Source organism: Rattus rattus, chromosome 3, assembly GCF_011064425.1.
Source record: "Rattus rattus isolate New Zealand chromosome 3, Rrattus_CSIRO_v1, whole genome shotgun sequence".
Classification (NCBI taxonomy): domain Eukaryota; kingdom Metazoa; phylum Chordata; class Mammalia; order Rodentia; family Muridae; genus Rattus; species Rattus rattus.
The window spans coordinates 63191526-63216538 of NC_046156.1; the positions used below are offsets into that span (position 1 = coordinate 63191526).

Here is a 25013-nt window from a genome sequence, read left to right on the forward strand (position 1 = left end):
TAGTTCCTAGTCACATGAGGCTTCACAGCCCTGGCCATTCCTTTGCCAGGGAAAGACCAGTCACTTTGAAGTCAGGCCAAAAGCAGGAACTGTAGCCCAAGAAATCAGAATATCTCAAAATATCAGAAAGATAGGTCTTGAAGTTATGTTTGGCAAGATGGATGTACCTCCCCACCATAGAAGTCTCCAAAGAATGAGCTTTGAGTCATTTTTAATCTTTTTGCCCCTTAAATCATCATTGCACTTATTCTTGACTGTAAAATATAGGTCATTCCTTGAAATCTGCAGGGCATTTGTCCCAGGTTTCTCGGAAGATGTGAGAGCCATTCTACTCCATATATACCAATAAAAAGTGGCCACACTTGGAACCCAGCATGACCAATCACTGTTAACTGATGTGGGTTCTGAGAGATTGTGCAGGTCGGACCACAGTTTCCTTTTCTGGGCTGCCCACCTCTTAGATGGGAGCCATGTACTATACTCTAGCAAGAACGTATATTCTACTTGGCTGGGGCAAGGGAAGTGGAGTGGTTAGAGGGACTCGTCTAACTCAGTCTACAGCTTCACGCATGCACTGAGGAGCAGAGAGGCTGTCCTCCCTTCTGCTCACTGTCACTGCTGTAGTCATGGTCAGGTAGTTTCGGTACTAGAAAAATGAGTTCCAGAGCTCCTAGAGATGATAAATATTTACTGAGCTCCCTGAGGTGCTGTCATACAGAGCTTATTCTGAACAGAGCCATTCTGCCAGCAATTGCTGGCAGCTGCGTGTGTGACTTCATCTTTTCTAAGAGCCTTCAGAGACTATGGGGAAAGGGTACTGTTACCCAATTATGCATCTGTTTTCCTCTGGCCTTTGAGGCCTTTTCTTATTCTGAATGATTCCTGATAATTTCTCTCCTTGTTTGTTGATTTGTTTGTTTTTGGCTTGTTTTAGATAGGCTGGTTTTGAACTCTTGATCTTTTTTTGCCTCCCCCCAAGCACTGAAATTGCAGGCATGCAGCACCAGGAGCAGTTTTAGATTTATCTTTTGGTTTTGTTTTTAAGACAGGGTTTCTCTGTGTAGCCCTGGCTGTCCTGGAATTTACTCTGTCAACTAGGCTGGCCTAGAACTCAGAGAAACCCACCTGCCTTTACTTCCTGAGTGCTGGGATTAAGGACTTTTTATATCTAGGAAAAGTCTTTTTTTTCTGTACTCTGTTGTCTGGAAAGGAGTATCCTTATGTTTCTTTTGTCATTGAGTTTGCTCATTCAAATTCTGGACTCTACTTTCTGTATCCTTAGTAGGGCCTCCCTGTTTTAAGAGTCCATTCTTGACTGGGCACTGACCCATAACATTGACTCAGGCCTCTGAGCAGAGCTTAGAACATTGGGAGGAGCCTAGAGAAACTTTACTCAACCCACAGTCTAATGAATGTTAAATCACACCAAGAGACTTAGCCAACATGTAGGGCTTATAGGGCTTTGTAGCTAGATTAGCACTCTTGGTTCTGGGTCTGTCAGTCAGGCCTCCTCCCTTTGCTTGCTCAGTCGATCCCACTGCCCCCCCCCATTCCCCCCTCTGTGTCTCTCTGTCTCTGTCTCTCTCTCTCTCTCGGTTTTCTGAAACAGGGTTTCTCTGTGTAGCCTTGGGCATCCTAAAACTCACTCTGTAAACCAGGCTAGCTTCAAACTCACAGAGATCTGCTTGCCTCTGCCTCTAGTGCTGAGGTTAAAGGCGTGCGCCACCACCACCCAGCTCTCTTAAAGGCATAATCAAGAAGAGACCTTTTACTTCTTGGAAACTTACCTATGTCCTGCAGTAGAGGATTTAGTTTTCTGGAACCTTTAAGGACACGCCACTAGAAGTAGTGGCTGGAGAGCTAGCAAGATGGCTGAGAATGGAGTAAAAGTATGTGCTGCCAAGCCTTATGGCCTAGTGATAGAAGGAGACTACCAACTCCCCATGAGTTGATCTCCACACTGCCCACATGCATATACATATACATAGCACACAAGTAAGTAGGTGTAACTTAATTTTTTTTTTTTTTTTTTTGGTTCTTTTTTTCGGAGCTGGGGACCGAACCCAGGCCCTTGTGCTTCCTAGGCAAGTGCTCTACCACTGAGCTAAATCCCCAACCCGGTAACTTAATTTTTAAAAAGAGAAGTGGTGGGAGAGTGTAGAGCCAGGTCTTCAAGGATTAGATTTGTGCAATTACCAAGTCTCACAAATTGGACAAACTCTAATTAGTTGAGGCTATGCACTTGGTGCAACTTTGTGATACAGGGGTTAGCTCTGTTTTTCAGATAAAACCAGGGTTTACAGAGGCTAAATAATACAGCCAAGATGAGCCTAGGCCTAGCTATGGAAGACCAGTCCCTTCTATGCTTGCTTGCTACCTGCTGGTTTCTGTTGCCTGGCTGCCTGCCCCTTGGCTTCTCTCTATCGATTCAGCACAAATGCTTCTCTCTTGCTGTGAGTGGTGTCTAGAGTGTTAAGTGCTGCTGCTTATTCTTCACTCCCTTCACTCTGAAGCTGCTAGTTAACCTGGGATGGATACAAGGTGTCTGCAAGACCCAACCACTGGAAAGATGACTCTCCAGACACCAACAGCTGTTGTTAGTAGAAAGAGACAAGGTTTTAAAAGAGAGGAATTCCAGCCTCAGGTTTTCCCTTCCCACACTTTTATACAGGAGCTAAATTAGGTGATAATGGCTCCCAGAGCTCACAGGTCATGAGAGTCACAGCTCAGCTTTCATGTGATCGCATGGTTCCTTTTCACAAGTATGCACTTGCTATTTATTAAGGCTGAGCCTGCTGATCTGCCCTAATTTGAAGCTGGACTGCTGTTAGAGGTAAAGTTGGGAATGTCACCTCCAGACAGCTTTAAGGTGGTTTTAGGTTAAGGTTTTGGACCCTCCTGTTGCAACATCTACCTCCTTCTGTTTTCTTTCTTTCTTTCTTTCTTTTCTTTTTTTTTTTTTTTTTTCCCGGAGCTGGGGACCGAACCCAGGGCCTTGCGCTTCCTAGGCAAGCGCTCTACCACTGAGCTAAATCCCCAGCCCCACTTCTCAGCATTATTATTGTGGGGTTTTTGTTTGTGTTATTAGGGCTCAAGCCCTGGGTCTCAATATGTTTGGGTTTTGTTGTTGTGTTTTAGTTTTTGTTTCATTTGGTGTTATGAGATGGGTCTCACAGAACTCAAGCTTGTCTTAAGCTCCTTTTGTAGCCAAGGATGACCTTGCCTTTCTGATCCTCTTTCCTTGAGTACAGTTCCAAATGCTGAGATTGTAGTGGGCATCACTGTACCCAGATGTCTTGTTTCTACATTTTTGTTACTATTGTTACTTTGTTTTCAGACACAGTCTCACTTAGGGGATCAGGCTGGCCTAGAATTTTCAGCAGTTGTCCTGCCTTTGTCTCTTGACTGCTGGCATTTCAGGACCTTTACACGGAGCTTTGTCACTGGCTGCACGTCCTAGTTGCAGTACTGGGCCACATTGCCAGCCCCTCTAAATACTGAGACAGGGAATTACTAACTTACCTGGGTTAGCCTTGGATTTTTTTGATTCTTTTACCTCTGTCCCCCAGAAGCTAGGATTCTAGGCATACACCACCATGACTTCAGCAAGATTTTTTTTTTCTTTTTTTTGGAGCTGGGGACCGAACCCAGGGCCTTGCACTTACTAGGCAAGCACTCTACCACTGAGCTAAATCCCCAACCCCAAGATGTTTTTTGATAGTTTGTAATATTGAGTAACAATAAACCAACCTGGCCTTTTTCTGGTTTTGCCAGGGTCATTGTCATTGAGAATTGGTTTTACTTAAATTTTACTAAAATTTTGCTAAAATTTCAAAAATCTTAGGAAACTGTTGAGGTTGGTACAGAAGGCCTTTCTGGCTACGCATGCAGCCGGCTTTGTCAGAATCTTAGCAGCAGTAGTAAGTGAATGTCTCAGAGTGGAACTCACTAGTGAGTCCTTAAAATGCTAAGCATGTGAGGGGTGCCATTGAAACTGCAGTGGTCGGTCTTGTTTAACCAAAGGCCCTGGCCCTGGCAGGTTTTAATGCCTCCTTTTGTTTGTTACTCCTTTTTTTTTTTTTTTTTTTTTGCTTAGTTTCTTTTTTGTTTTTTAAGGCAGGATTTTTCTGTGTAACTCTGGCTGTCCTGTAACTCGTTCTGTAGACCAGTCTGGCCTCAGTCTCAGACATCTACCTGCTTCTGCCTCCTGAGTGCTGGGATCAAAGGGGTGGGTCCCCACCCCCCAACCCTTTTCCTTATATACTTGCATTCTGTTTTGTCTTTAACATGGGAAGGGATTTCAGGCATAAGTAGAGACATTAGTATTTAGTACTGAATAGCAGTCTTACTTGAAGTGTACAGTTCACTCTAGATTGTTTTGAAGCAAGTCCAAGATATATCATTTCATCTTAATATTTTATATAGCAGGGCATGGTAGTATACACCCTCAATCTCAGCACTCAGGAGCAGAGGCAGGTAGACCTGTGAGTTGAAGCCACCCTGTTTTTCTCTTTCATTTTCTTTTTCTGTTCTTCCATTCCTCTTCCACCTTCCTTCCTTCTCTTCTCCTCCTCTCCCTCTCTCTCTCTCTCTCTCTCTCTCTCTCTCTCTCTCTCTCTCTCTCTCTCTCTCTCTATCTATCTCTTGCATAGCTCCAGTACTAATACCATACCTGAAAACATTAGTAACATTATCCCTTGTGGCACTGCAAACCTTAACAAGAATATCCCTTAAGGCTGGCCAGGCCTGGTGGTACACACCTGTAACCCTAGCACTTGGGAGAAAGATCAGTAATTCAAGGTTTTCCTCAGCCATGGAATAAGTTTGAGATCAGCCTGGGTTATATGAGATCCTGACTCCAAAAATTATCAAGAAAACCATCAATGTCCTTCTAGCTATTGTCACCTCTCCTTTGTCCTCAGGACTATCTCCCTCTCCCTGCCCATCTCTGTGTTCTTTCTTTTCTTTCACACCTCTCTCCCTCCCTCCTTCCCTCTCCTCTCTCTAGTACTGTTTAATTCTTTGTAGATTTATTTTATGTACGTGAGTGTTGCTTGCATGTGTGTCTGGGTACCACATGCATGCTGGGGTACCAGGGAGGTTGGAAGAGGGCTTCATCTGCCTAGAACTGGAGTTATAGGTGTGCATGGGGCACCATGTGGTAGTTGGGAACCAAACCTAGATCCTCCGCTAGAGCAATCATTGCTCTTAACTGTCTCTCCAGCCCCCACTCCCTTTTCCACCTAGCCCAACCAGGTTGAGTGAGGCTGGCCTTGCCTGACCCAAACCCCATGCTTCCACCTAAGTATTGGAATTTCAGATATTTTCCACCACCCAATCTGATTTTACTTGTTTTTTATTTATGTATTTCATGCATACGGGTGCTTTGTCTCATGTGTGTCTGCATACTAGAAGAGAGCATCAGATCCCGTTATAGATCATGGTGATAAAGCACCGTGTAAGTGCTGGGTCCTCTGTAAACCCAGGTCCTCTGAAAGAGCTGCCAGTGCTTGTTCACTGAGAGGTTTTCCAGCCCCTAAACTTTCTGTTTGTTTCTTTATTTAATGTGTATGAGTGTTTTGTCTGTATGTATGTCTGTACACCATGTGCATGTCTGGTGCTCTTGGAGGCCAGAAGAGGGCACTGAATCTTCTGGAGCGGGAGTTAGAAACTGTTGAGAAGCACCACAGCATGGTGACAGTAGCCTGGGTCTTCTGCAGGAGTAACAGTGCTCTTGATTGCTGAGCCATCTCGCTTGACCTTCTTTTTACTTTTACTTTTAGCATGCAAAATATAACAATAATTCCTGGATTTACTCAACACTTTATATTCTCTCTCCCTGTCTCTGTCTCTCTCCTTTTTGAGATAGTGTCTCATTATGCAGCTCTTGGCTGTCCTGGAACTCACCATGTAGACCAGAGTGGCCTTGAACTCAGAGATCCACCTACCTCTCCCTCCTGAGTGCCAGGATTAAAAGCCTGCAGAACCTTTGATTGTATCTTAAATTCTTTTTTAAAAATTTATTTTTATTCTTTAATCCTTTTTACAGTCCAGACTTCATCCCCCTCCCAGTCTGACCCCCATTCCCCATTTGATTCATACCTCCCTCCCCCTTCCCCCAATCTTAAATTCTTATGAAGTTGGTTTGCTCAAGTCAGAGATGAAAACAAAGGCTGGAGAGATGGCTCAGTGGTTGAGAGCACTGCCTGCTCTTCCAGGGGTCCTGAGTTCAATTCCCAGCAACCACATGGTGGCTCACAACCATCGGTAATGGGATCTGATGCCCTCTTCTGGTGTGTCTGAAGACAGCTATGGTGTACTCATATAAAATAAATTATTCTTTAAAAAAAAAGAAAACGGGGTTGGGGATTTAGTTCAGTGGTAGAGTGCTTGCCTAGCAAGCACAAGGCCCTGGGTTCGGTCCCCAGCTCCGAAAAAAAAAAAAAAGAAAAAAAAAAAAAGAAAGAAAACAAGAAAACAAGATCTATACCTTATGCTTGACTATTAAGATTCTTTGTTTTTTAGTAACTTTCTATTTAAAACTTAAAGAAAATTTATGCAAATGTTTACTATGCAGCTTAAGCAGACCTTGAACTCAAAATTCTCCGACTTCAGCTTCTTGAGTGTCCAGAGTATAGGTGTGCACCTCCATGTTTGTCTGCTTATTTTGGGACAGACTATTGACTAGACTTTGACTATTTGCCTAGGTTATACATAACTCCTGGGCTCAAAAGTCACCCTTCCGTCCTAAACTCTTAAGTATCTGGGACTATAGCATATGCCACTACACCTGATTTCCTAGTGTTTCTTAGGGGCAAATGGGGTCAGTTTGTTTACTGTAGCTTTGGTTAAGAGAACATCCTCCAGGCTGTCTACATGTATTACTTCTCTCTGGAGTTTTTCTTCCAGAAGTTATAACCAACGAGCTTTAGTACACATGGGTAGTGTTAGCTTAAATCAGCTCTCACTGCACTACTGCTCTTTCCACATTTGTTAGTGGCCATTCTACGTGAAGACTTTTCCTCTTCCTTCCTTCCTTTTTTCTTTTCTTTTGTTTTAAAGCATAGTAGAAGGATGATCAAGCTTGAATTTTTAAAATGTTTTGGGGACAAAAGTACTTCATAGGCAGTGTTATGATGCGCTCTTCATTTGTTCTCATCCCTCCCCCCAGAGGTTGGAAAGGTGTATGAGTATTGTCACATCGATGACTGCTGGTGTCTCCGAGAGAGAAGCCAACGATGCCCTCAATGCATATGTAAGTACCATGTCCTCCTTATATTCATTCTGCTTGGGAAAAGCTGTGAGATGCAGATAGGAAAGTGGAAAGGTGGTGGCTAAGACTTAAGGGGCTGAGTTCGCGTCTTGGTTCCTATCAGTTTTACTTTCTCACTACTAGAGTCTGTCTGTTTCTTGGAGCCTTTTTTTCCTGAGACCACACTTCAGTGTATAATGCACAGTGCCCTTGAAAACAGTATGGAATCCAGGATGGTGTCATATTCAAGACCCTTCTGCCTCAGCCTCCTAAGCGCTATGACTGCAGGGTCATGCCATCTCACCTGACTTCATAACAATGGAAAAGCTCAGTTATTGACCAGTTAGGTGGCTCAGTAGGTCAGGGGCTTTGTATGCAGCCTTGGTAACTTTGACTTCTCATTGCTGAAATCTACAAGATGGCAGGAGAGGACTGACTCCCAAGAGTTGTCCACTGATTTTCTTTGGCAGTTTGTAAATTCTTGTTTATTTACCAAGAACTTGATTTGTAGACCATGCTGTCCTGAACTTACAGAGATCTGCCTGTCTCTGTTTCCCAAGTGTTGGAATTAAAAGCATGTGCCACCACACCTAGCAAGAATTTTTTACAAGATTGAAAAAAAATATAAAGTCATAGAACCAGCGATATGTTTCAACAGACAGTGAGTGGTATCTGCTGTTAAGTATAACAGCTTGTTTGACCCCTGGGACCAACGTGGTAAAAGGTGAGAAGTGTTGTAAACCACAACAGAGAAATCACTGTAGCAACTTACGCTCTGATCACCACACATGCAACATGGCGTATGTGTACATGTACACATTAAACAAAGTTTTTGTTTTGTTTTTTCAAGACAAGGTTTCTCTTGTACCCCTTGCTATCCTAGAACTCACTCTATGGACCAGTCTGGCCTCTAAGTCATAGAGGCCTCTGCCTCCCAAGTGTTAGGATTAAAGGTGTGCACCACCAATGCCAGGCATAAATTAAGTTACAAATAAAAAATAAAAATGCTTGCTTTGTAGTTTCTTTTTTTGCAAATCATTCTTACATACATTTTAGCTTCTACCTCTCAGTGAGGTAATTTTAAGTAGCACATGTGAGGAATTTATATATAGCAATTGATGAGATGACCAGTGGGTAAAAATGTCTGCCTCCAAGCTTGACTGCCTGCCTGAGACCCATGTGTTAGAAGCAGGGACCAGTTTCTACAGGTTGACCTGTGACTCCCAGAGGTGCACACAGAGCACACTAATTAGTTAGTGAAGAATAATGTAGGTAATGTGGTTGGGTTGATGAGTCAGTAAGGGCCCGCTGAGCAAGCGTGCTGATCTGAGCATGCGTCCTTGGCAGTCACTTAATAGAACAGCAGCAGATGCATGTGACTCTGGCCTGAGAGTGGGCTGTGGCAGGGCTGAAGCTCATTGGCTGGCTAGCCTAGCCGAACCTGTGTGGTTCAGATTTAGTGAAAAACTCGATTTTAAAAGTAAATGTAAGGGTTGGGGATTTAGCTCAGTGGTAGAGTGCTTGCCTAGTGCGCAAGGCCCTGGGTTCGGTCCCCAGCTCCGAAAAAAAAAAAAAAAAGTAAATGTAGAGATTGAGTAGAAAAGATACCCAATATCCACCTCAGGCGTCTTTGACCATGTGCATACAACACACATGTATTATACACACATATAATACGGTACAAATACAAGATAAATCTAAAAAATGTAAATAATGATGTATAAAAATACTGTAGTGAATCCTATTTTTTTGTAGGTTAACCAAAAAAATCGTTTAAAAATAATGTATAGAAATCTTACAGAATAAATATTTAGGTATTACTTGATATTATTTAAATTACCAGGTACCATTTCTGTGTTGGAGTCCCAGAGGTTCTTGGGGTTGTGGGTGGTGTGGCTATGCCTCCATTGCAGGATTTCCCCAGCTCCCTCGCTTTCCTCATCTTAAGCACTCTGTACTTACTAGCTTTAGGTCATTAGAGAAAAAAAGAAAGCTTTTCCTTTCCTGCCTCTCTTGAAATAGGTGTCTCATTCCTATTAAGAGACGGAAATCATCATTTTGAGAGTCCTGAGACTTCTATGAAAATTGTTCTTGTGTTTCCTACATGTGAGTGACAGCTAATTCTTTCCCTCTCTCACCTCCCAGGTGTGCAAAGGACCTCCCCAGCATGAGGAGATCTGCCTAGGCCTGTTTACTCTTGTCCTCACTGAGCCTGCCCAAGCCCAGAAGGTAAGGCACCTTTTCCCGTGAAGCCATTTAAATCGAGGGACCTCATTAACTCAAGTTATGTCACTCTTTTTTCTTCTTTGGTTTTTCAAGACAGGGTTTCTCTGTATCCCCTCTGTCCTGGAACTCCCTGTAGACCAGGCTGGCCTCGATCTGACAGAGATCCATCTGCCTCTGCCTCCCCAAGAGCTGGGATTAAAGGCATGCACTAGCCACCACCACTGCCCAGCAATCACACTCTGGATAAGAGCTGAATCAATTGGTTCTCTAAATGTGTCCTTAAGTCCCTTATTTTCAGTGAATTCATTAGTCTCTGGCTGGAGTCTTTTCTGTCCCCAGATACTAAAGCTGAAAGGCAAGAAAAGGCAGTTGAAAAAAAAGAAAGAAAGAAAGAAAGAAAGAAAAAAAAAAAGGCAGTTGGAGAAAAAGACGTGAGGGTTAAAGTTCAGGTGTGAGACTACAAAGTTCAAAATTGGCATTTAATTTGGGATATGGAGGGGATGGAGGACAGCCAAGCTCATGGGAGTTCTTACCCAGAAGGAAAAGACCTGTAGTCTGTGGCTTCTGCTTTGGCAAAGGAACAGAAAACAGGCTTAAAATTGTAGCATGTAACCTTTAGATTAAATGAGTTAATGTAATAATTAAGAAGGCACCGGAGAACAGTGGAGTCTGACTTCCTAAGTGTATTGCCAGGAAGCACCCTGGTCTTTCATAAACAGAAGAGGTTCCGGCGAGGCTCAGGGCCAGGCCGGATAGCTTCTGTTCTCTTGGTAAAACTAAGTCTTCTGTTTCTTCAGATTGCCCCCTCCCAGCAACTTTGTATCTTTTTAAAGTTGGTTTGGATCTGGCTGGAGCTATCTGACAGAGGGGGAAGTGTGGGGAATTGGTCCATGGCCTTTCCCTGTGTTCTTTGCCTACCGTTGTGTCCTGCTCTTTGGTCTGAAACCCCTCTGGCTTTGTAGATTTCTCCCCTCCTCTAGACTTCAGTCCCTCCATAAAGTGTTGGAATTTAGCCTTATCGTCATTTGTTCAGGGATAACCAAAGGACACTCATTCTCAGAGATACAGACGGGATGCTCCTAGTATCCTGACAGGGATGCTTACATCAACAAAGTATTCATGGGCATGGGAAGCTGCTGTTTCCTAATTCTCTGGTGCAGGTTGGGGTGCTTGTGAATGGGAGCCATAACACATTTAGCTTTCCCAGGGAGACACCAGTCATTTCCAACTGTTGTTAGGTAGACTTCTATTTGTGCTCTTTTCCTCTTTCCTTTTTCTCTTTTTGAGACATTCCAAGACGACCTTGAGCTCTGGTTTCCTCAGCCTCCCAAGTGTTGGGATTTCATTTTACACTGAATTTGTCATTCAGATCTTTAGAGATAAGTGGATGACATTGATTTATAAGTAGTATAATTAAAGTCTGACTTAAGGACCAGTGAGATAGCTTAGACACACTTGCCACATAACCGTGATGACTTGAGTCTGACTCTCAGAACTTATGGAAGAGGGAGGGGACTGACTCCCAAAAGGTGTCTAGTTTCTCTCTCTCTAATAACATATACAATGAAGAAGTTTAAATTTGATTGGCTATAGCTCATGTGAGTGCTGTGTAGCTTGTGTGAGGTATGGGTTTTCTTCCACCCCCACACACTGTGCGTGGTGGTACCTGCCTGTAATATCAGTAGTTGGAAAGCTAAGATTGGAGATTGCCTTGAGTTCAAGGCCAGTTTAGAGTTCATATCAAGTACTAAACCAGTAGGTTAAATAAATAACTAGATCTTTAAAGAAAGAAATGGCTGGAGAGAGGGCTCAGTGGTTAAGAGCACTCACTGCTCTTGCAGAGGTCCCAGCTGCAGTTCCCAGCACCCACATGACAGCTCACAACTGCCTATAACTCCAGTTCCAGGGGTCTGACACCCTCACTGGCCTCTAAGGCATCACACTAGTTATCTCAGTGCAAACTAGCCTTGCCTTCTGGGAAAGCTTGTTTCAGGCGAAATCTAAGTCGGACCTCAGTGAGCCTCTGAGGGGATCAGGCTGTGTCTGCTCTCTCTTTTCTTTCCGGCTTGGCATTGAGAAGCCACAAAGTTCTACTTTGTAAATATGTATCGTGTGTTTGGCCACTGAGTCTAGTAAGAGCCAGCGTTTTCTACTTCTTCTGTACTGTGACAGGGCTGTGCTCTCAAGGGACGTAGCCATCTCACTTTGGGTTTCATAAGTGAGGACGCCTGCACCTGGTTCATGCACATGTGCTCAATTTTGTAAGCAAATCCTCTACCTGAGGCTCCCTAGGTCAGGCCTCTCCAGGCAAGCATGTTATAATTAGGAGGATCTGTCAGTCGTTTGAGACCTTGAGCTGGGTCAGACCGTGGTGGAAGGAGTCTGCGCAGTTCTTTATCCTTCTCCTGGTGGGCAGAAGCTCCTGGTGGGAGTTGCTGATACGGACTGATCTCAAACCTCGTATCATCATCAGCTCTAAGCAGGACTGTTTTCTAAGGGTTTATTTGGGGTTCATTCTGCCTTTGGACAGAAGTCCAGGTCGGATTTAAGGTTTACTTGTTCCTGAATCTTATGGGCATAGAGCTCCGAAGCATGGATGGTAAAGGTAGTTGTGAAAACTGAGGCAAGAATGTTGCCAAGGAAAGGGTGAGTTGGGGAACTTCTGCCTGTGCTCAGAAGCAGGTCTTAGATTTGTCAGTGGGTGGAGTATGGTGGATTAAACACATAAACTAGAGAATGCCTACAGGTAAGTGGCCGGCAAGGTGGCTCAGTGGGTAAACTTGTTTGCTTTGCAGACCTGGTGGCCTGAGTTTGATCTGCAGAATCAAAGGGACAAAGATTCTAGAAAGTTGTCCTTTGACTTCCACACATGTCCCATAGCATTTGCATGCACAGCACAGTGTACACATAGATAGTAAATTTAGAAAGAATGCAGATAAGGTGTTGGTGGAGTATAGTAGGCATGAATGGGCTTCATCCATCTTAATCTTCCTCTGATAACTCTTTCACAGATGCTGTATAACCTTTGACTTTATTTACTTCCTTTGTGGTATCTGAATTAAGTATATGCTTGAGGAACTGGTAAACAGAGGCTAAGCTGGGATCTAAACCCTACAGGTTCTGGCTGTCAGTTAAAAGGTAATTGGAAAAGTGCTAACATCAGCGCCCAGATCTCTGCCTCAGATTTTCCTAAACTCCTAGGCCTTTTTGGGTCTAGGCTCTTTTTGCAGGCAGCCTGTGTGCTCAAGTGTTGCTGTGTCACATTCTCAGCAGGGTCAGACTAACGGGCAGTCTCCCTACCACTCTGTCGTTTTCCGTTAAGATCCTCTGCTCTTGTCTGTTTCTCCTCGTGTTTTTGTCTTTCCTCCCATATGCTCTTCTTCCAAAACAGTCAGCAAACTGGCACAGAGGTTTCGACAGTTGGCAGCACAGGCCCTGTGGTGTTCTTGGTACCCAGCTCCATGTTATGAGTAGTTAGATTGGTAAAGATTCCTGGTGGAGCTTGAAGTCAGGCAGGGCCACTGCTCTTCTTCTGGACTCAAAGTGCCTGAAAACTTTGTCCTCCTTCCCTGTCCTGGGTCTGTCTATATTTCTGGTATTTCATCTTTCATTTTAACAGACAAGGCTCTTGTGTGGTTAACTCAACATGGTTTTTCTTTCTACCTCTCCTTCCCTTGTCCCTAGGACATTCTGTGACTTACCTATGGGGAGTCTCCAGAACATACTTCCCTGATAGCCAGCACGTATGCAGAAGCTCACTGGGCCCCTTGCCTTGTGCTTTTTTTCCTTTGTGATTTCTGTTTTTAATCTCTCAACAACCTACCCCTAGATAGAGTTAAAGGATGAATTCTCTTTGGAGTGTGAGAAACTGTGGCACGCAAAGGCTCTCTGTTGTTTTCATCAGATCAGTTAGACTTGTGGACAGAAGGGGTGAGAAGTGTGATGAGAGCGTGTCTTGTAGGAGCTCCACTTCCCACCAAGGCTGAGGAGCGGCTGCTACTGAAGGCCATGCTTTAGAATGCTTAGGGTGAGTGAGAGTTTACAAGTGGGGTCATTTCTGAGCTGTCATAATTCTTTCCTTCATCATTGGCAGTCTTCTTAGTTTTCATATTTGTGTGAGGTGCTTAAGGGTGGAATTAGGAATTAGGCTGCCTAGTTTGTTTGTTTTGTTTTGTGACAGGGTTTCCTCATGTGTCTGTCTGGGCTGGGATTATAGATGTGAGTCACCATCTGCATTGTAATGCTGGTTTTCTCCATCTTACAATATCCCAGACAGGCTCCCTCCCCCCCTCTCCCCTCCTGTCCTTCCTCTCCTTCCCTCTCCCCTCCCCACCCTCCCTCTTCTCTCTCCTCCCCTCCTCACTCCTTGAGCCTACTTCCTTACCTGTTCAAATACAGGAAATAAGTAACATCTTCATTTTTTTTTTTTGAGCATTTTTCTCTTTCTCCAACTCCTCCCATATCCCTACCTACCTAATTTTATGTGTGTTCTCTCTCTAAAACAAAAACCAAAACCATAAAATGATGGCAGGGGGGTTGGGATTTAGCTCAGTGGTAGAGCGCTTGCCTAGGCAAGCACAAGGCCCCTGGGTTGGGTCCCCAGCTCCGAAAAAAAAAAGAACCAAAAAAAAAAAAAAAATGATGGCAGGGGGTGAGGGGTTGGAGGGGAAGATGATTCATCAAAAGAGCACTGACTGCTCTTTCAGAGGTCATGAGTTCAATTCCCAGCAACTACTTGGTGGCTCACAACCATCTGTAATGGGATCTAATGATCTCTTCTGGTGTGTCTGAGGACAGCTACTGTACTCATATACATAAAATAAACAAATCTTTAAAAAAAATAGAAGGTTGGGCATGGTAGTGTGTGCCTTTAATCCCAGCACTTGAGAGCAGAGGCGGGTGGGTCTCTGAGTGCCAGGTCAGCCTGTTCTGCTTAGTGAGTCCAAGGACAGCCAGAACTGTGTGGAGACCCTTTCTAAACTACAAACGAATGAGAAATCCCATACACACAAATGAAAATCAAAACAAATAATTTAAAAAAACCACTAAAACAAAAAATGCCAAAAGAAATTAAACAAAAATCCCCATAATAAAAGAACACGAAGTCTGTTCATTGTTGGCCAGCATGTGGTGTGTGGTTGGCACACCCAGTGACGCTGTTATAATTTCCCTCTGCCAGCAGCTATTACTTGCAAATAGATTCTTGGTTAGGGGCAGGATCCTGTGTCACTACCTCCCCTCCCGCCCTTCTTTCTTGACAGGGTCTCACCTGACTCAGACTCCTCAAACTTTCTATGTAGTTGAACACCTTGAATGCCTGATCCTCCTCCTACCTCCCAAGTGCTGAGATTACAGGCCTGTACCTCCACACATGGCTTATTGTTATTCCTGATGTCTTCTGAAGTTTCTGTCTAGTTAAGATGCTAATATCTCTCTAAGTTTTACCCTTTTGGCTGAGTCCATGACAGGATAGAACTCAGCAGGTGCAGAAGGCAGCTAATGAGCTTCCCTAAGGCCTGGCCTCATTGAAGAAAGAAGCAGAGTAGAAAAAGGTCTGAGGGAAGGGAAATGGTGACTCAGAGGAAACTTCTACTCTTCCTTATCCCCCCAGGGGTGAGGATGTTAAACCCCACCTCCAACCCATCAATACAAAAGCAAAGGTCATTCAAGAGAACCGAAGGAAGTCATTTAGTTAATAAACTGAGTTTGGGAGCAGCAAAGTGACTGGGTGGGTAAAAACACTTACCACACAGAGCTTTCCTCTGACCACATACAGATTAAAATGAGGGTTTGTGGTTTGTTTTAGGTGGTGGTGGTGGTGGTGGTGGTGGTGGTGGTGGTGGTGGTGGTGGTGGTGGTGGTGGTGGTGGTGGTGGTGGTGGTGGTTGTGAGACTAAGAGAAGCTGTGGTCGTACATACCTGTGATCTCAGGAGGCTGAGAAGGTGGCCATACTTTGTAAGTTCCAGAGCAGTCTGATCTACAATGTAAGACTGTCTCAAATAAAAGGAAGTGTTTTGAGTAAAGGTCTCACCTAGTAGCCCAGCTACCCTTGAACTTATGATTTCTCTCTCTTAACCACCAAATGCTGGGATTATAGGCATGTACAACTACAGCAAGCTAAGAAAGTACAATTTTGTTTCTGTTCTTTCTCCCAGACCCTGATCCCTTTATATTCCCTTTGCTGCATCTGACTGGGTTACAGCAAATCTAAACACCTCTGGGTTTCTTTTTGACTTTCACCCAAACCCATTTTTCAGTGACCTTTTACTGGCAGATAAAACACAGATGGCTTCCACCTGGGTTTGCTCAGCTTGTGGCATCAAACAGTATGACACTTCCTGAAAAGGGAGGTTGGGGGACAGGGACAGGACTAGGACTTTGCCCAGCAGACTTTCTTGCCTTATTAGAGAATCTTTTCATCCTTTTTCCCTAATCCAAGAGGCAGAAGAGGGTAAATTTGGAGTGGAGGAGCCCTGTAGGAAAAGAATGGAGAACGCAGAGCCCCATTTTCTCTCAGTTGCCTCTCAGTGTCCTTGTGTTGCTGTGCAGGCGATGGTCAGGGCTGGATGGTGGCTTTTGGGTCAACATCTTAGCTCACTGGCTACTCACAAACCTTACTTTTCACAGTGTTACCGGGACTTGGCTCTGGTCAGTCGTGATGGTATGAACATTGTCCTGAACAAAATCAACCAGCTACTTATGGAGAAGTACTTGAAGTTGCAAGATACCTGCCGTACTCAGGTAAGACTAGAAAGAAAAGTGGGGAAGGGGAACCCTGGAGTGTCACTAGAGCACGTGCCTAGCACACACAAGGTCTAGATTCAGGTTCCAACTCCAAACGAAAAGAAAACAGCTCAGAGGTGTAGACGAAGGTGAACCTTCTAAAGAGAGGGTGGGGTGCAGCTCTGTCACTGTGCACCCAAACTGTAACACAATTGAGTTGGCTCCTTTTCCAAGCTCACATATCTGCTCTGAATGTCTCTCTCTCTCCTTTAGCTGGTGTGGTTGGTTCGGGAACTAGTAAAGAGTGGAGTTCTGGGAGCTGATGGTGTTTGCATGACATTTATGAAGCAGATTGCAGGTAAGCTTGTTAGCTCGAGCATTAGAAGGGAAGGAGCCCAGAGATAAGGCTAGGCAGTGAAAATGGTCGAGTACCTGTGAGGAATGCAAGTGATGGGGTAGGACCCTGGGAGGGATCGATATCTCCCGGCCACATATGTTGCAGGAAAAAAAATGGATTGGAAAGTCACAGGGGGCTTTTAGATTAGTAGTCTTGCCTTGATTTCTTTCCTGCTAAATTAAGACCTAACCAGGTATTTGGTTTGTGTTAGCAGTCATCTCTCTGGAGTTGGAGAAGCATGCTAGATCAGGAAGGGATTCAGAGATAATCTAGTGAAGCCATTTGCTTTCTGCCTTTCTGCTTTCCCTGGCTCCACCCCTGTTCTAAACACTGGGTTCCTGGTGATTTTGGCATCTAACTGGAGCTAGTCTGAGGGACAGTGCCACAGAATAGTCCCTGACATTTAGGGGTTTTTTTAATCTTGGCATCCATGACATCTATTTGAAACACTGAATATGAGAAAGGTCTCCTCAAGCCACCTCTCCTGCTTTGAGACTGCTTGTGTTTTGTTTTCCTGATAAAAACAAGAAACAAAACAAAGTATTAATAATAGATAAAAAATGAGGCCAACTCTGTAGCTCTTTCACCATCGGTGCCTGGTTTTTGTTTTGTTTCGTTTCCTGTGGTGATAAGAACTGTACCTAAAGCCTTGTGAATTTAGTAGGCACTCCACCTCTGGAGTATTCCGTGCCCAGCTCCACCCTCCCACCCTCTCTCATTTTTTCTTTTTAAATAAAAAAAAAGTCTTGCTCTGCAGCCCATGCTGGCCTTAACAACCGCAATCCTCCTGTGACAGCTTCTTGTCGTGTACCATCGGACCTGGCTCTGCCCTGCCTTTTCTTCAGGGCTTTCTCTAACACAGATGCCACTGCTTCATGTGTGTGGCCCTAACCTTTGTGCAACTTGGTGAGCATTGAAATTTTTTCACTGAGACCCAGAGCAATGAGTAGCATTGGTGTGATGAATATTTATTTTTATTCTTTCTTGGCACTTTCTTAACTGTTTGACACTCCCAGCCCCACTTCTCATCCCAATATTTTTGTCTGGCAACACTGCATTTTAATTCTGCTCCAGGGAGTTCAGTGGCAAGATCCAAAGATCCTTAGCTTATCGGATGCTGAGTCCCCCCTGGCATTCAGACACCAGACTGCAGCACTGTCAGCCTGCATCTCTCAGGCCCTGGTTCAGATACCACCTTTGGCTTCTAAGGTCTGTTTTTCTCAGACATCACCTTTCAAGGACAAAGCATTACCTCTGCAGATCTGGTGGATAGAACAATATCCTCTCTGTTGAGGGGGCAGTTCTAGAACATACTTTCCCTTTCTTAAGGCAAAGGGAAAAATGTTAAATCCTAAAAGAGAGAATGGTGTATTCTAACATTCAGGGCAGTAGTGGTGGCATAGTAGACCAGCAGGATGACTGAAGAGATTTGATTAGCTGAGTTGCTAATTAGAGCTACTGGATTCTGATTCTTCCCCCTCTTACCCCCTTGAAATCAGGTGGTGATGTTACAGCCAAAAATATCTGGTTGGCAGAAAGTGTTCTGGATATCCTGACGGAACAGAGGTAGAGTCTACCATGAAGGGTGGGGTGGGAGCCAGATACAGCTGTGTTGGGTGTGAGTACGGGACTTGGGGAAGAAAGGCTCCTCTGTGGCGTGAAAGTACTCTGAGGCAAGGGGAAGATGTGCCGAGCCTGATGGTGGCAGATGAGGAACTAATGCCAAAAGATGAAGGAGTGGGAAAGAAGGAGCTTGCTAAAATATCTCAGAGCCCAGAGCATCTGGCTTCATCTGATAAGGGTTTATTTTTGACCCAGACCTCCTTGGAATGTTTATATTTGGGGGGGACTGAGAGGGAAATGAGCTCAGCTGAGGGGCAGCCAACCACATGAGCCTGGGGTACCTCTCCTCCCTTCCCAGCCTCAGTCCAGCACATGCTCTTTTTTGGAATGGCACGGGGCAATATAGGTGACTAGGGAGCAGAGAATCCTGCTATAAAGTTACATGCGGCCACATTTGACCTTTGGCTCCTTTTCCCCAACAAGTGAAGGGCTGTTCTAGTATGTAAATTTGCTTATGGCCCCTTCTTGAGGCTATGGCCTCAATTTTGGTATCACTTCTTTTTAGCATCTCTTTCTGAGTAAGAACATCAAGTAGATAAATGACTGAGAAGCCTAATATTGTTCATATTCATTTCAGTTTAAAAGAATGGTCCTCTTCATAGTGGAGAAAGCTATGTTCTGCCCAGTCCTGCTGTGTAGTGCCACCTAGTGGCCTCGACCCAGTTATGCAGCTGACCTGGGACCAGAGTCTTCACACTAGCGATGGACTTCTTGGAGTTTCTTTTTTTTTTTTTTAAATATTTATTTATTATATTTATATGAGTACATTGTCCTATCTTCAGACACACCAGAAGAGGGCATCAGATTCCATTACAGATGGTTGTGAGCCACCATGTGGTTGCTGGGAATTGAACTCAGGACCTCTGGAAGAGCAGTCGGTGCTCTTAACCACTGAGCCATCTCTCCAGCCCCTTCTTGGAGTTTCTTACCTGGCCTCTGCTTCTCTTTAGGTTTCTGTGTTTCTCTGCTACCTTTGGCTTGAGGCTCTTACTTCCTCTTCTCTTCATTAAACCGTCCTAGTGGCACATTTGTCCTTCACCTCTGCCAGTAACCTTCCTCCAAAGTGGTTCTTCTCATTCTGTTCGAATTCCGTTTTAGCCACACCTTAAAGCTGAATTTCCCATGCAGGTGCCACATGGCAGCCACATTGCTGCCTGACCCCTTCACATTTTTGGTGAAAGGGAATGCCTTGGCATTTAAAACTATGTTCTAGCTCCCCATCCTGTTTTTCTAACGGGTAAAAGGAAGCTCGTGTCCTTGGCTAGCATTTCCATTTTATGGAAACAAAAGGACAGTGCTGGGCCTAGTAGTGAATGTCTACAATCTTAGCATTTGGGAGGCTGAGGCAGGAGAATTACTCTGAATTCGAGTCTAACCTGGGCTATATAGTAAGACTGTGTTTCAAAAAAACAGCTCCCATGTACACAAAAGAAAGAGAAAGAAGAAAAAGATACCATAAGAAAAGAAAAGGCCGTGGTTTTTTAGTTAATTAAATGGCTTGATTACTTTTCCTGAATCAGGAAGTTGCCTGGTTATAGTAATTAAACTCTTCCTCTAGTTCTCTGCCTTTCAGCAGGGGTGTCAAAGCAATTACAAACTACTTGGCACTTAGAGGCAGCATTAGTGGTGTGTGGGGACCCTTTTGAAGCAGCTGGACACAGATAATGTTTTCATCACTCTGTTTTCTTTTTTTTTTTTTTTTTTTTTTTTTTTTTTTTTTTTTTTTTCTTCTGGCTGAGGACCGAACTCAGGGCCTTGAGCTTTCTAGGCAAGCGCTCTACCACTGAGCTAAATCCCCAACCCCATCACTCTGTTTTTCAGGGAAATTTTGAAACTCTGGGGAAATGCGCTTTGCCATCTAAAATCAGCTGCCCCCTCCCTCTCCAATCCTTCCAGATTTTGGTTTAGGGTAGATGACTCATTTTCTGAGGGTGGGGTCAGTGGTTAGAGCCAGGGAAAGGTTTGTGGTTTGGTTGGCTATAATAATAACCTTGGTAGAGGGATAGGATAGCTCAATGTGTTCTAAGAACTCCTGAAAAGGTCCTAGAAAATCCCCAGAGGCCTCTACATCCCACTTAAGAGAACTACTGGGCTGGGGATTTAGCTCAGTGGTAGAGCGCTTGCTGCGCAAGGCCCTGGGTTCAGTCCCCAGCTCCGAAAAAAAGAAGAAAAAAAAAAAAGAGAGAGAGAACTACTGACAGATCTCAGCAAGAGAAACATAGCTTTCCTCTCTCCCAAGCCTGACGTACACCATTCATCTATGATATGCCTTGGCGGTTGAATGAGTTAACAAGCACAATTATTTATGGGCAGCTGTGACTGTGTCTATGTTCTAAGAGGCTGATTTTATTTGTTATCTACCTTTGTGGGGTATCTGTCTGGTGAAGGGAATTAGTTACCTTTACCTTCCTTAATCAACTGATAGTTGGAAAATAACATCCAGAGTGAAACCCTCAAAAGACAAGCCATTCTCAGTATGCGATTGTCTCAGGAGTATGAGGTACAGCCCTGTAGGGTGAGGAGGTCTCGGAGAGGTAGGTGCAGCGCCTCCATCCCTTCCTGCAGGGAGTGGGTACTGAAGAGCAGCATCCTCATTGCCATGGCTGTGTACACGTACCTCCGACTCATCGTGGACCACCATGGGACCGCCCAGCTCCAGACCCTTCGGCAGAAGGAAGTTGACTTCTGTATCTCCCTGCTTCGGGAACGGGTAAGGGAACAGGACAAACAGTATGAGGAAGTGATGCTAAGATGTGGCATCTCTGTGGCCTTTATGCTTCTAGGCCAGAGATCCTTTGTTAGAGGTGCAGGTGGTTCTGATGTGGTGTGGTCATCATCTCTAGAGAGCTCAGGAGCAAAGGACAGGGAATCGGAGTGGAATGCCCCCTGCTCCTAGAAATGTCATATGTAATGCTGGCATCTTCAGGGCTTTTCTGGTCAGTTTCGGTTTACATTGTTGTACAACAGATAGCAGCTATTGTGTTCCCACTGTTACATGAACCCCAGTTCCCCAGTATTAGTGTGTTTACTTGGATGGGTTATGAGTTATCTACTGTAGTTTCTCCCAAGAGATATTCTAGAGCTAAGCTATGAAGACACTGACTACATAGGAAAAGTTCATTAAGAGAAATATCAGATGACATCAGATAAAGTTCAGTAGTTAGCAACAAGTGCTGTTCTCACAGAGGACCTGGATTTAGTTCTCAGCACCTATATGGTGGCTTACAGCCATATGTAATCCCAGTTCCAGGGGACCAAGCACTCTCCTCAGGCCTCTGTAGGTATGTTGTACACATATATACATGTGGGCAAACACTGATACACATAGAATAAAAATCTTTTAAAAAAAATTCAAGATGCATTCCCATAATTGGATAGGCACAGACCTTTAATCAGTATTGTTTAGACCATTCAGGTACAGATTATTTCTTTTATCACAAATTGTCTTTCCTGATGGACAGAGTGAACTTTGGGGTAGTGTATATAGGTGCTACTCCCCAGCCCCATACTTTTAGAATCAGTTCCCTTGAACTGAATCAAAGGGAGGAGAGGAGACTTGATTGATGCAAGCGTCCGCATGGCTTCAGCTCCTCCCAGGCACCTCTATCCTTGTGATGGTCCCCATCCTCCACCTTTCTTCCCTGAGCAGTCCCTTGGCTCCAGAAGAATCATGTTAGTGCCCCTGTATAGCATGTTTCCTTTTTTTTTTTTTTTTTTTAAAGGTTTATTATGTACAGAGTTCCGCCTGTGTATATGCTTGCAGGCCAAAAGAGGGCAGCAGATCCCATTACAGATGGTTGTGAGCCATCATGTGGTTGCTGGGAATTAAACTCAAGACCTCTTGAAGAGCAGACAGTGCTCTTAACCGCTGAGCCCTCTTTCCAACCTGGACATTTTCTTTGTCATCCATAGAACATGCTATTTTGTCCTTCTTCTAGAAGGGGAATGATACATGTGTCTGTTCTCTCTCCTGCTCCCCATTCTCCAATCCCCACCCCATCCAGTTCATGGAATGTTTGATGATTGGCCGGGACCTCGTAAGATTACTTCAGAACGTTGCTAGGATACCAGAATTTGAACTGCTTTGGAAAGATATCATACATAACCCTCAGGCCTTGAGTCCTCAGTTTACAGGTAAGTAAGCACCTGGGTGTGCTCTGTCCTTGTATGTCCTGATTGGGTTTGAAGGGGCAGAAGTTGCCCAGAAGAGATTTTATTAGTCAGCGAAAGTTTGAGATAGGACTCACTATGCCAGTTTCAGCTGGGTATGGGAATGACAGAAGCTCAGAACAGTTCATGTAGTTTCTGACTAGGGCCTACATGCCTGGTTTCAGCTGCCATTACTCCTAAAAAAAGAAATCATTCAACGCCTCAAGAGAGACTCACTCCCAAAGTTGTGCTCTGACCCTCCACACCCACTATGACCTGTGTGTGTCCACATTACATGCAACAATAAATAAAAATAAGAAATTTAAAGGACAATCATGGGACGGTGTTGGCCTCTCCTTCCCACTGTTCCCTGTCAAGGTGATGACCAGGCCTCCAGTCAGAGGACAAACTCATAAAGCCGAGTCAGCAGAGTGTCCTGGAAGAGATGGCCCCCAAAATGTAATTCAGTGATAAAGCACCTAGTTTGAGTTCTAGAGCTATGGAAAAGAAAAAGAAATGTCCCTAAACGGTGTGTGTGTGCATCCTTGTTTATTTTCTCTTGTCCTTCTGACTTTCCCAGAATCCTTTTGTATTTTGAACAGCAACTCTGTAGCTCTATTTTTTCCCCTCACACCTCCAACAGTTCTGCACAACACAAATGTGTGTGTGTGTGTGTGTGTGTGTGTGTGTGTGTGTGTGTGTGTGTGTGTACACAGCTGAAGGCTGTCATCTAGGACCTGGGAAGTGAGGACAAAGAGAAGACAGTGCTACTGTGTGATACGCGGCTAATAGCTTAAGCAGGTGTCGGGTTGTCAGAGGGTGTGCCAGCTCTTTAATTGTCTGTACAGCCCTTCAGATGAATGCTTCACTTTCTACACAGGAACGTGAGGTCTAGAGAGATTAAGTCACTTGCTGAAGGCCACCTAATACATGACAGGAAGGATTCGGATGCAGGTCTTTCTGATGCAGTGATTATGGCTGTGCCACACAATCACATTGGTCCTAGGATCTCATAGTGTCACTCTGAGTGAGAGAAAGTCAGGTTAGCGCTTACCATATTTCCCCTGAATTCCCCACTTATTTCTAACTATAAAATGATAGGTAGCTGGGAGGCCAGCTGAGGGAAACCTCTGTAGTCAGTGTGAATGGTAGCTACCTTGTTTGCCTTTGCTGGCCTTCTCTAGGGCTTGTCTTAGAATAGGCCCTGAGTTAAACCACACCTGGCCTAGTTTTGTCTTGTGCCTTCCCTTTCTCCGGTCTTCATACTTCTCTTCTGCATTTGGCTCAGGTATCCTACAGTTACTTCAGTCAAGAACATCCCGGAAATTTCTAGCCTGTCGTCTAACCCCAGACATGGAAACGAAGCTCCTCTTCATGACATCGAGGGTGAGACCATCTGTGCATAGGAAGAGGAGTTACAGGTGTCAGGTGTTAGTCACCACCCGAAAGTGACTAAGTAGATATCCCTCACCTTTTGATGCTATTCTTGGTTCAGTCTATGCTTGCACATTGCACAATGCTATAAAGAGATTTAAAGGAAAAATTAGAAGCGTAGTGTTGAATAAGCAAGACAGAATGCTCACTCTTTGGAAGTTTTGTTTTTAAAGCGGCCATGCCAGTGATTGTACACAGGGGATCTATCTGTGGTGTATGCCTTTTGTTTTCCAAACATGGTTGCAGCATGGTAAAACAGTCTTAGGACTGTAGTTTTCCTCTCTCTGAGGATGCTTGTGGAATCTGTGTTTAGTGGACTTTGTAGGCAACTCCTCTGTAGCCACCCTTCAGATCCCAAGACAACACAGAATTGCCAAGACCCTGCTGCCTCTTGTAGCTATGTGCCAAATGTTACAGTTAAATTAGTAACTAGTTGTGATGGCACATACCTGTGATCCCAGCCTCTGTGATCAGAGGCAGGAGGATTGCCACAAATTTGAGGTTCTCCAGAAATCTTGTCTAAACAAGGAGCAAAAACAAAAACACATAAACATTAAAAAACAGAGGTGTGGATGCACCTGCAGATAATCTATACACAAAAAAGCCAGTGAAGGACAGCTGCTCCAAATTCAAAGATAACCTGGGCTACATGACACCCTGTGTTTAAAAACACAAAACCAGTGGACATGGAGACATGCACTTTAATCCCAGCACACGAGAAGCAGGGGTGGCAGATGTTTATGTGTTCAGATCCAACGAGGGCTGCATAGTAAGATTGTCTCCAAAAAAGAAGACGAAAGAAAAAAGAGATTGTAAGAGGGCTGGGTCAGCCCCTGCATGACGACACTGAGGCATAGGATCTCAAGTTCCAGGATGGCCTGAAGTACAAACAACATTGTGTCCAAAAGGCCACATTTGGAGTGTGTGCATGTTGTCTTAGGGTTTCTCTTGCTGTGATAAAACACCGTGAGCAGAAGCAACTTGGAGAGAACTCACACTTCCAGTTAGCACAGTCCATCTCTGAGGAACTCAACCTGAAGTGAGGAGCTGAAGCGGAAACTGAGGAGGGTTGCCACTTACTTGCTAACTCTCACAACTCACTCTGCCTTTCTGTGATGGCAAGAACCATCAGCCAGAGTGGCACCACCCATAGAGAGCTGGGCCCTCCCACATCAACCATCAATCAAGATAATGCCCCACAGCCTTCT

General features: G+C 44.4%; 1 protein-coding gene across 1 annotated transcript in view; it reads left to right on the forward strand.

Moving 5' to 3' along the window:
- Nucleotides 1-25013, forward strand: part of Ints3 (integrator complex subunit 3) — a 50198-nt gene that overhangs the window by 3968 nt on the left and 21217 nt on the right. The window contains exons 2-9 of the mRNA XM_032897859.1: nucleotides 7172-7255; nucleotides 9398-9481; nucleotides 16107-16220; nucleotides 16476-16560; nucleotides 18099-18165; nucleotides 20788-20932; nucleotides 22227-22356; nucleotides 23660-23757. Of these exons, the coding sequence (XP_032753750.1) occupies nucleotides 7172-7255; nucleotides 9398-9481; nucleotides 16107-16220; nucleotides 16476-16560; nucleotides 18099-18165; nucleotides 20788-20932; nucleotides 22227-22356; nucleotides 23660-23757 (807 nt within the window). The remainder of the gene's footprint in view (nucleotides 1-7171; nucleotides 7256-9397; nucleotides 9482-16106; nucleotides 16221-16475; nucleotides 16561-18098; nucleotides 18166-20787; nucleotides 20933-22226; nucleotides 22357-23659; nucleotides 23758-25013) is intronic.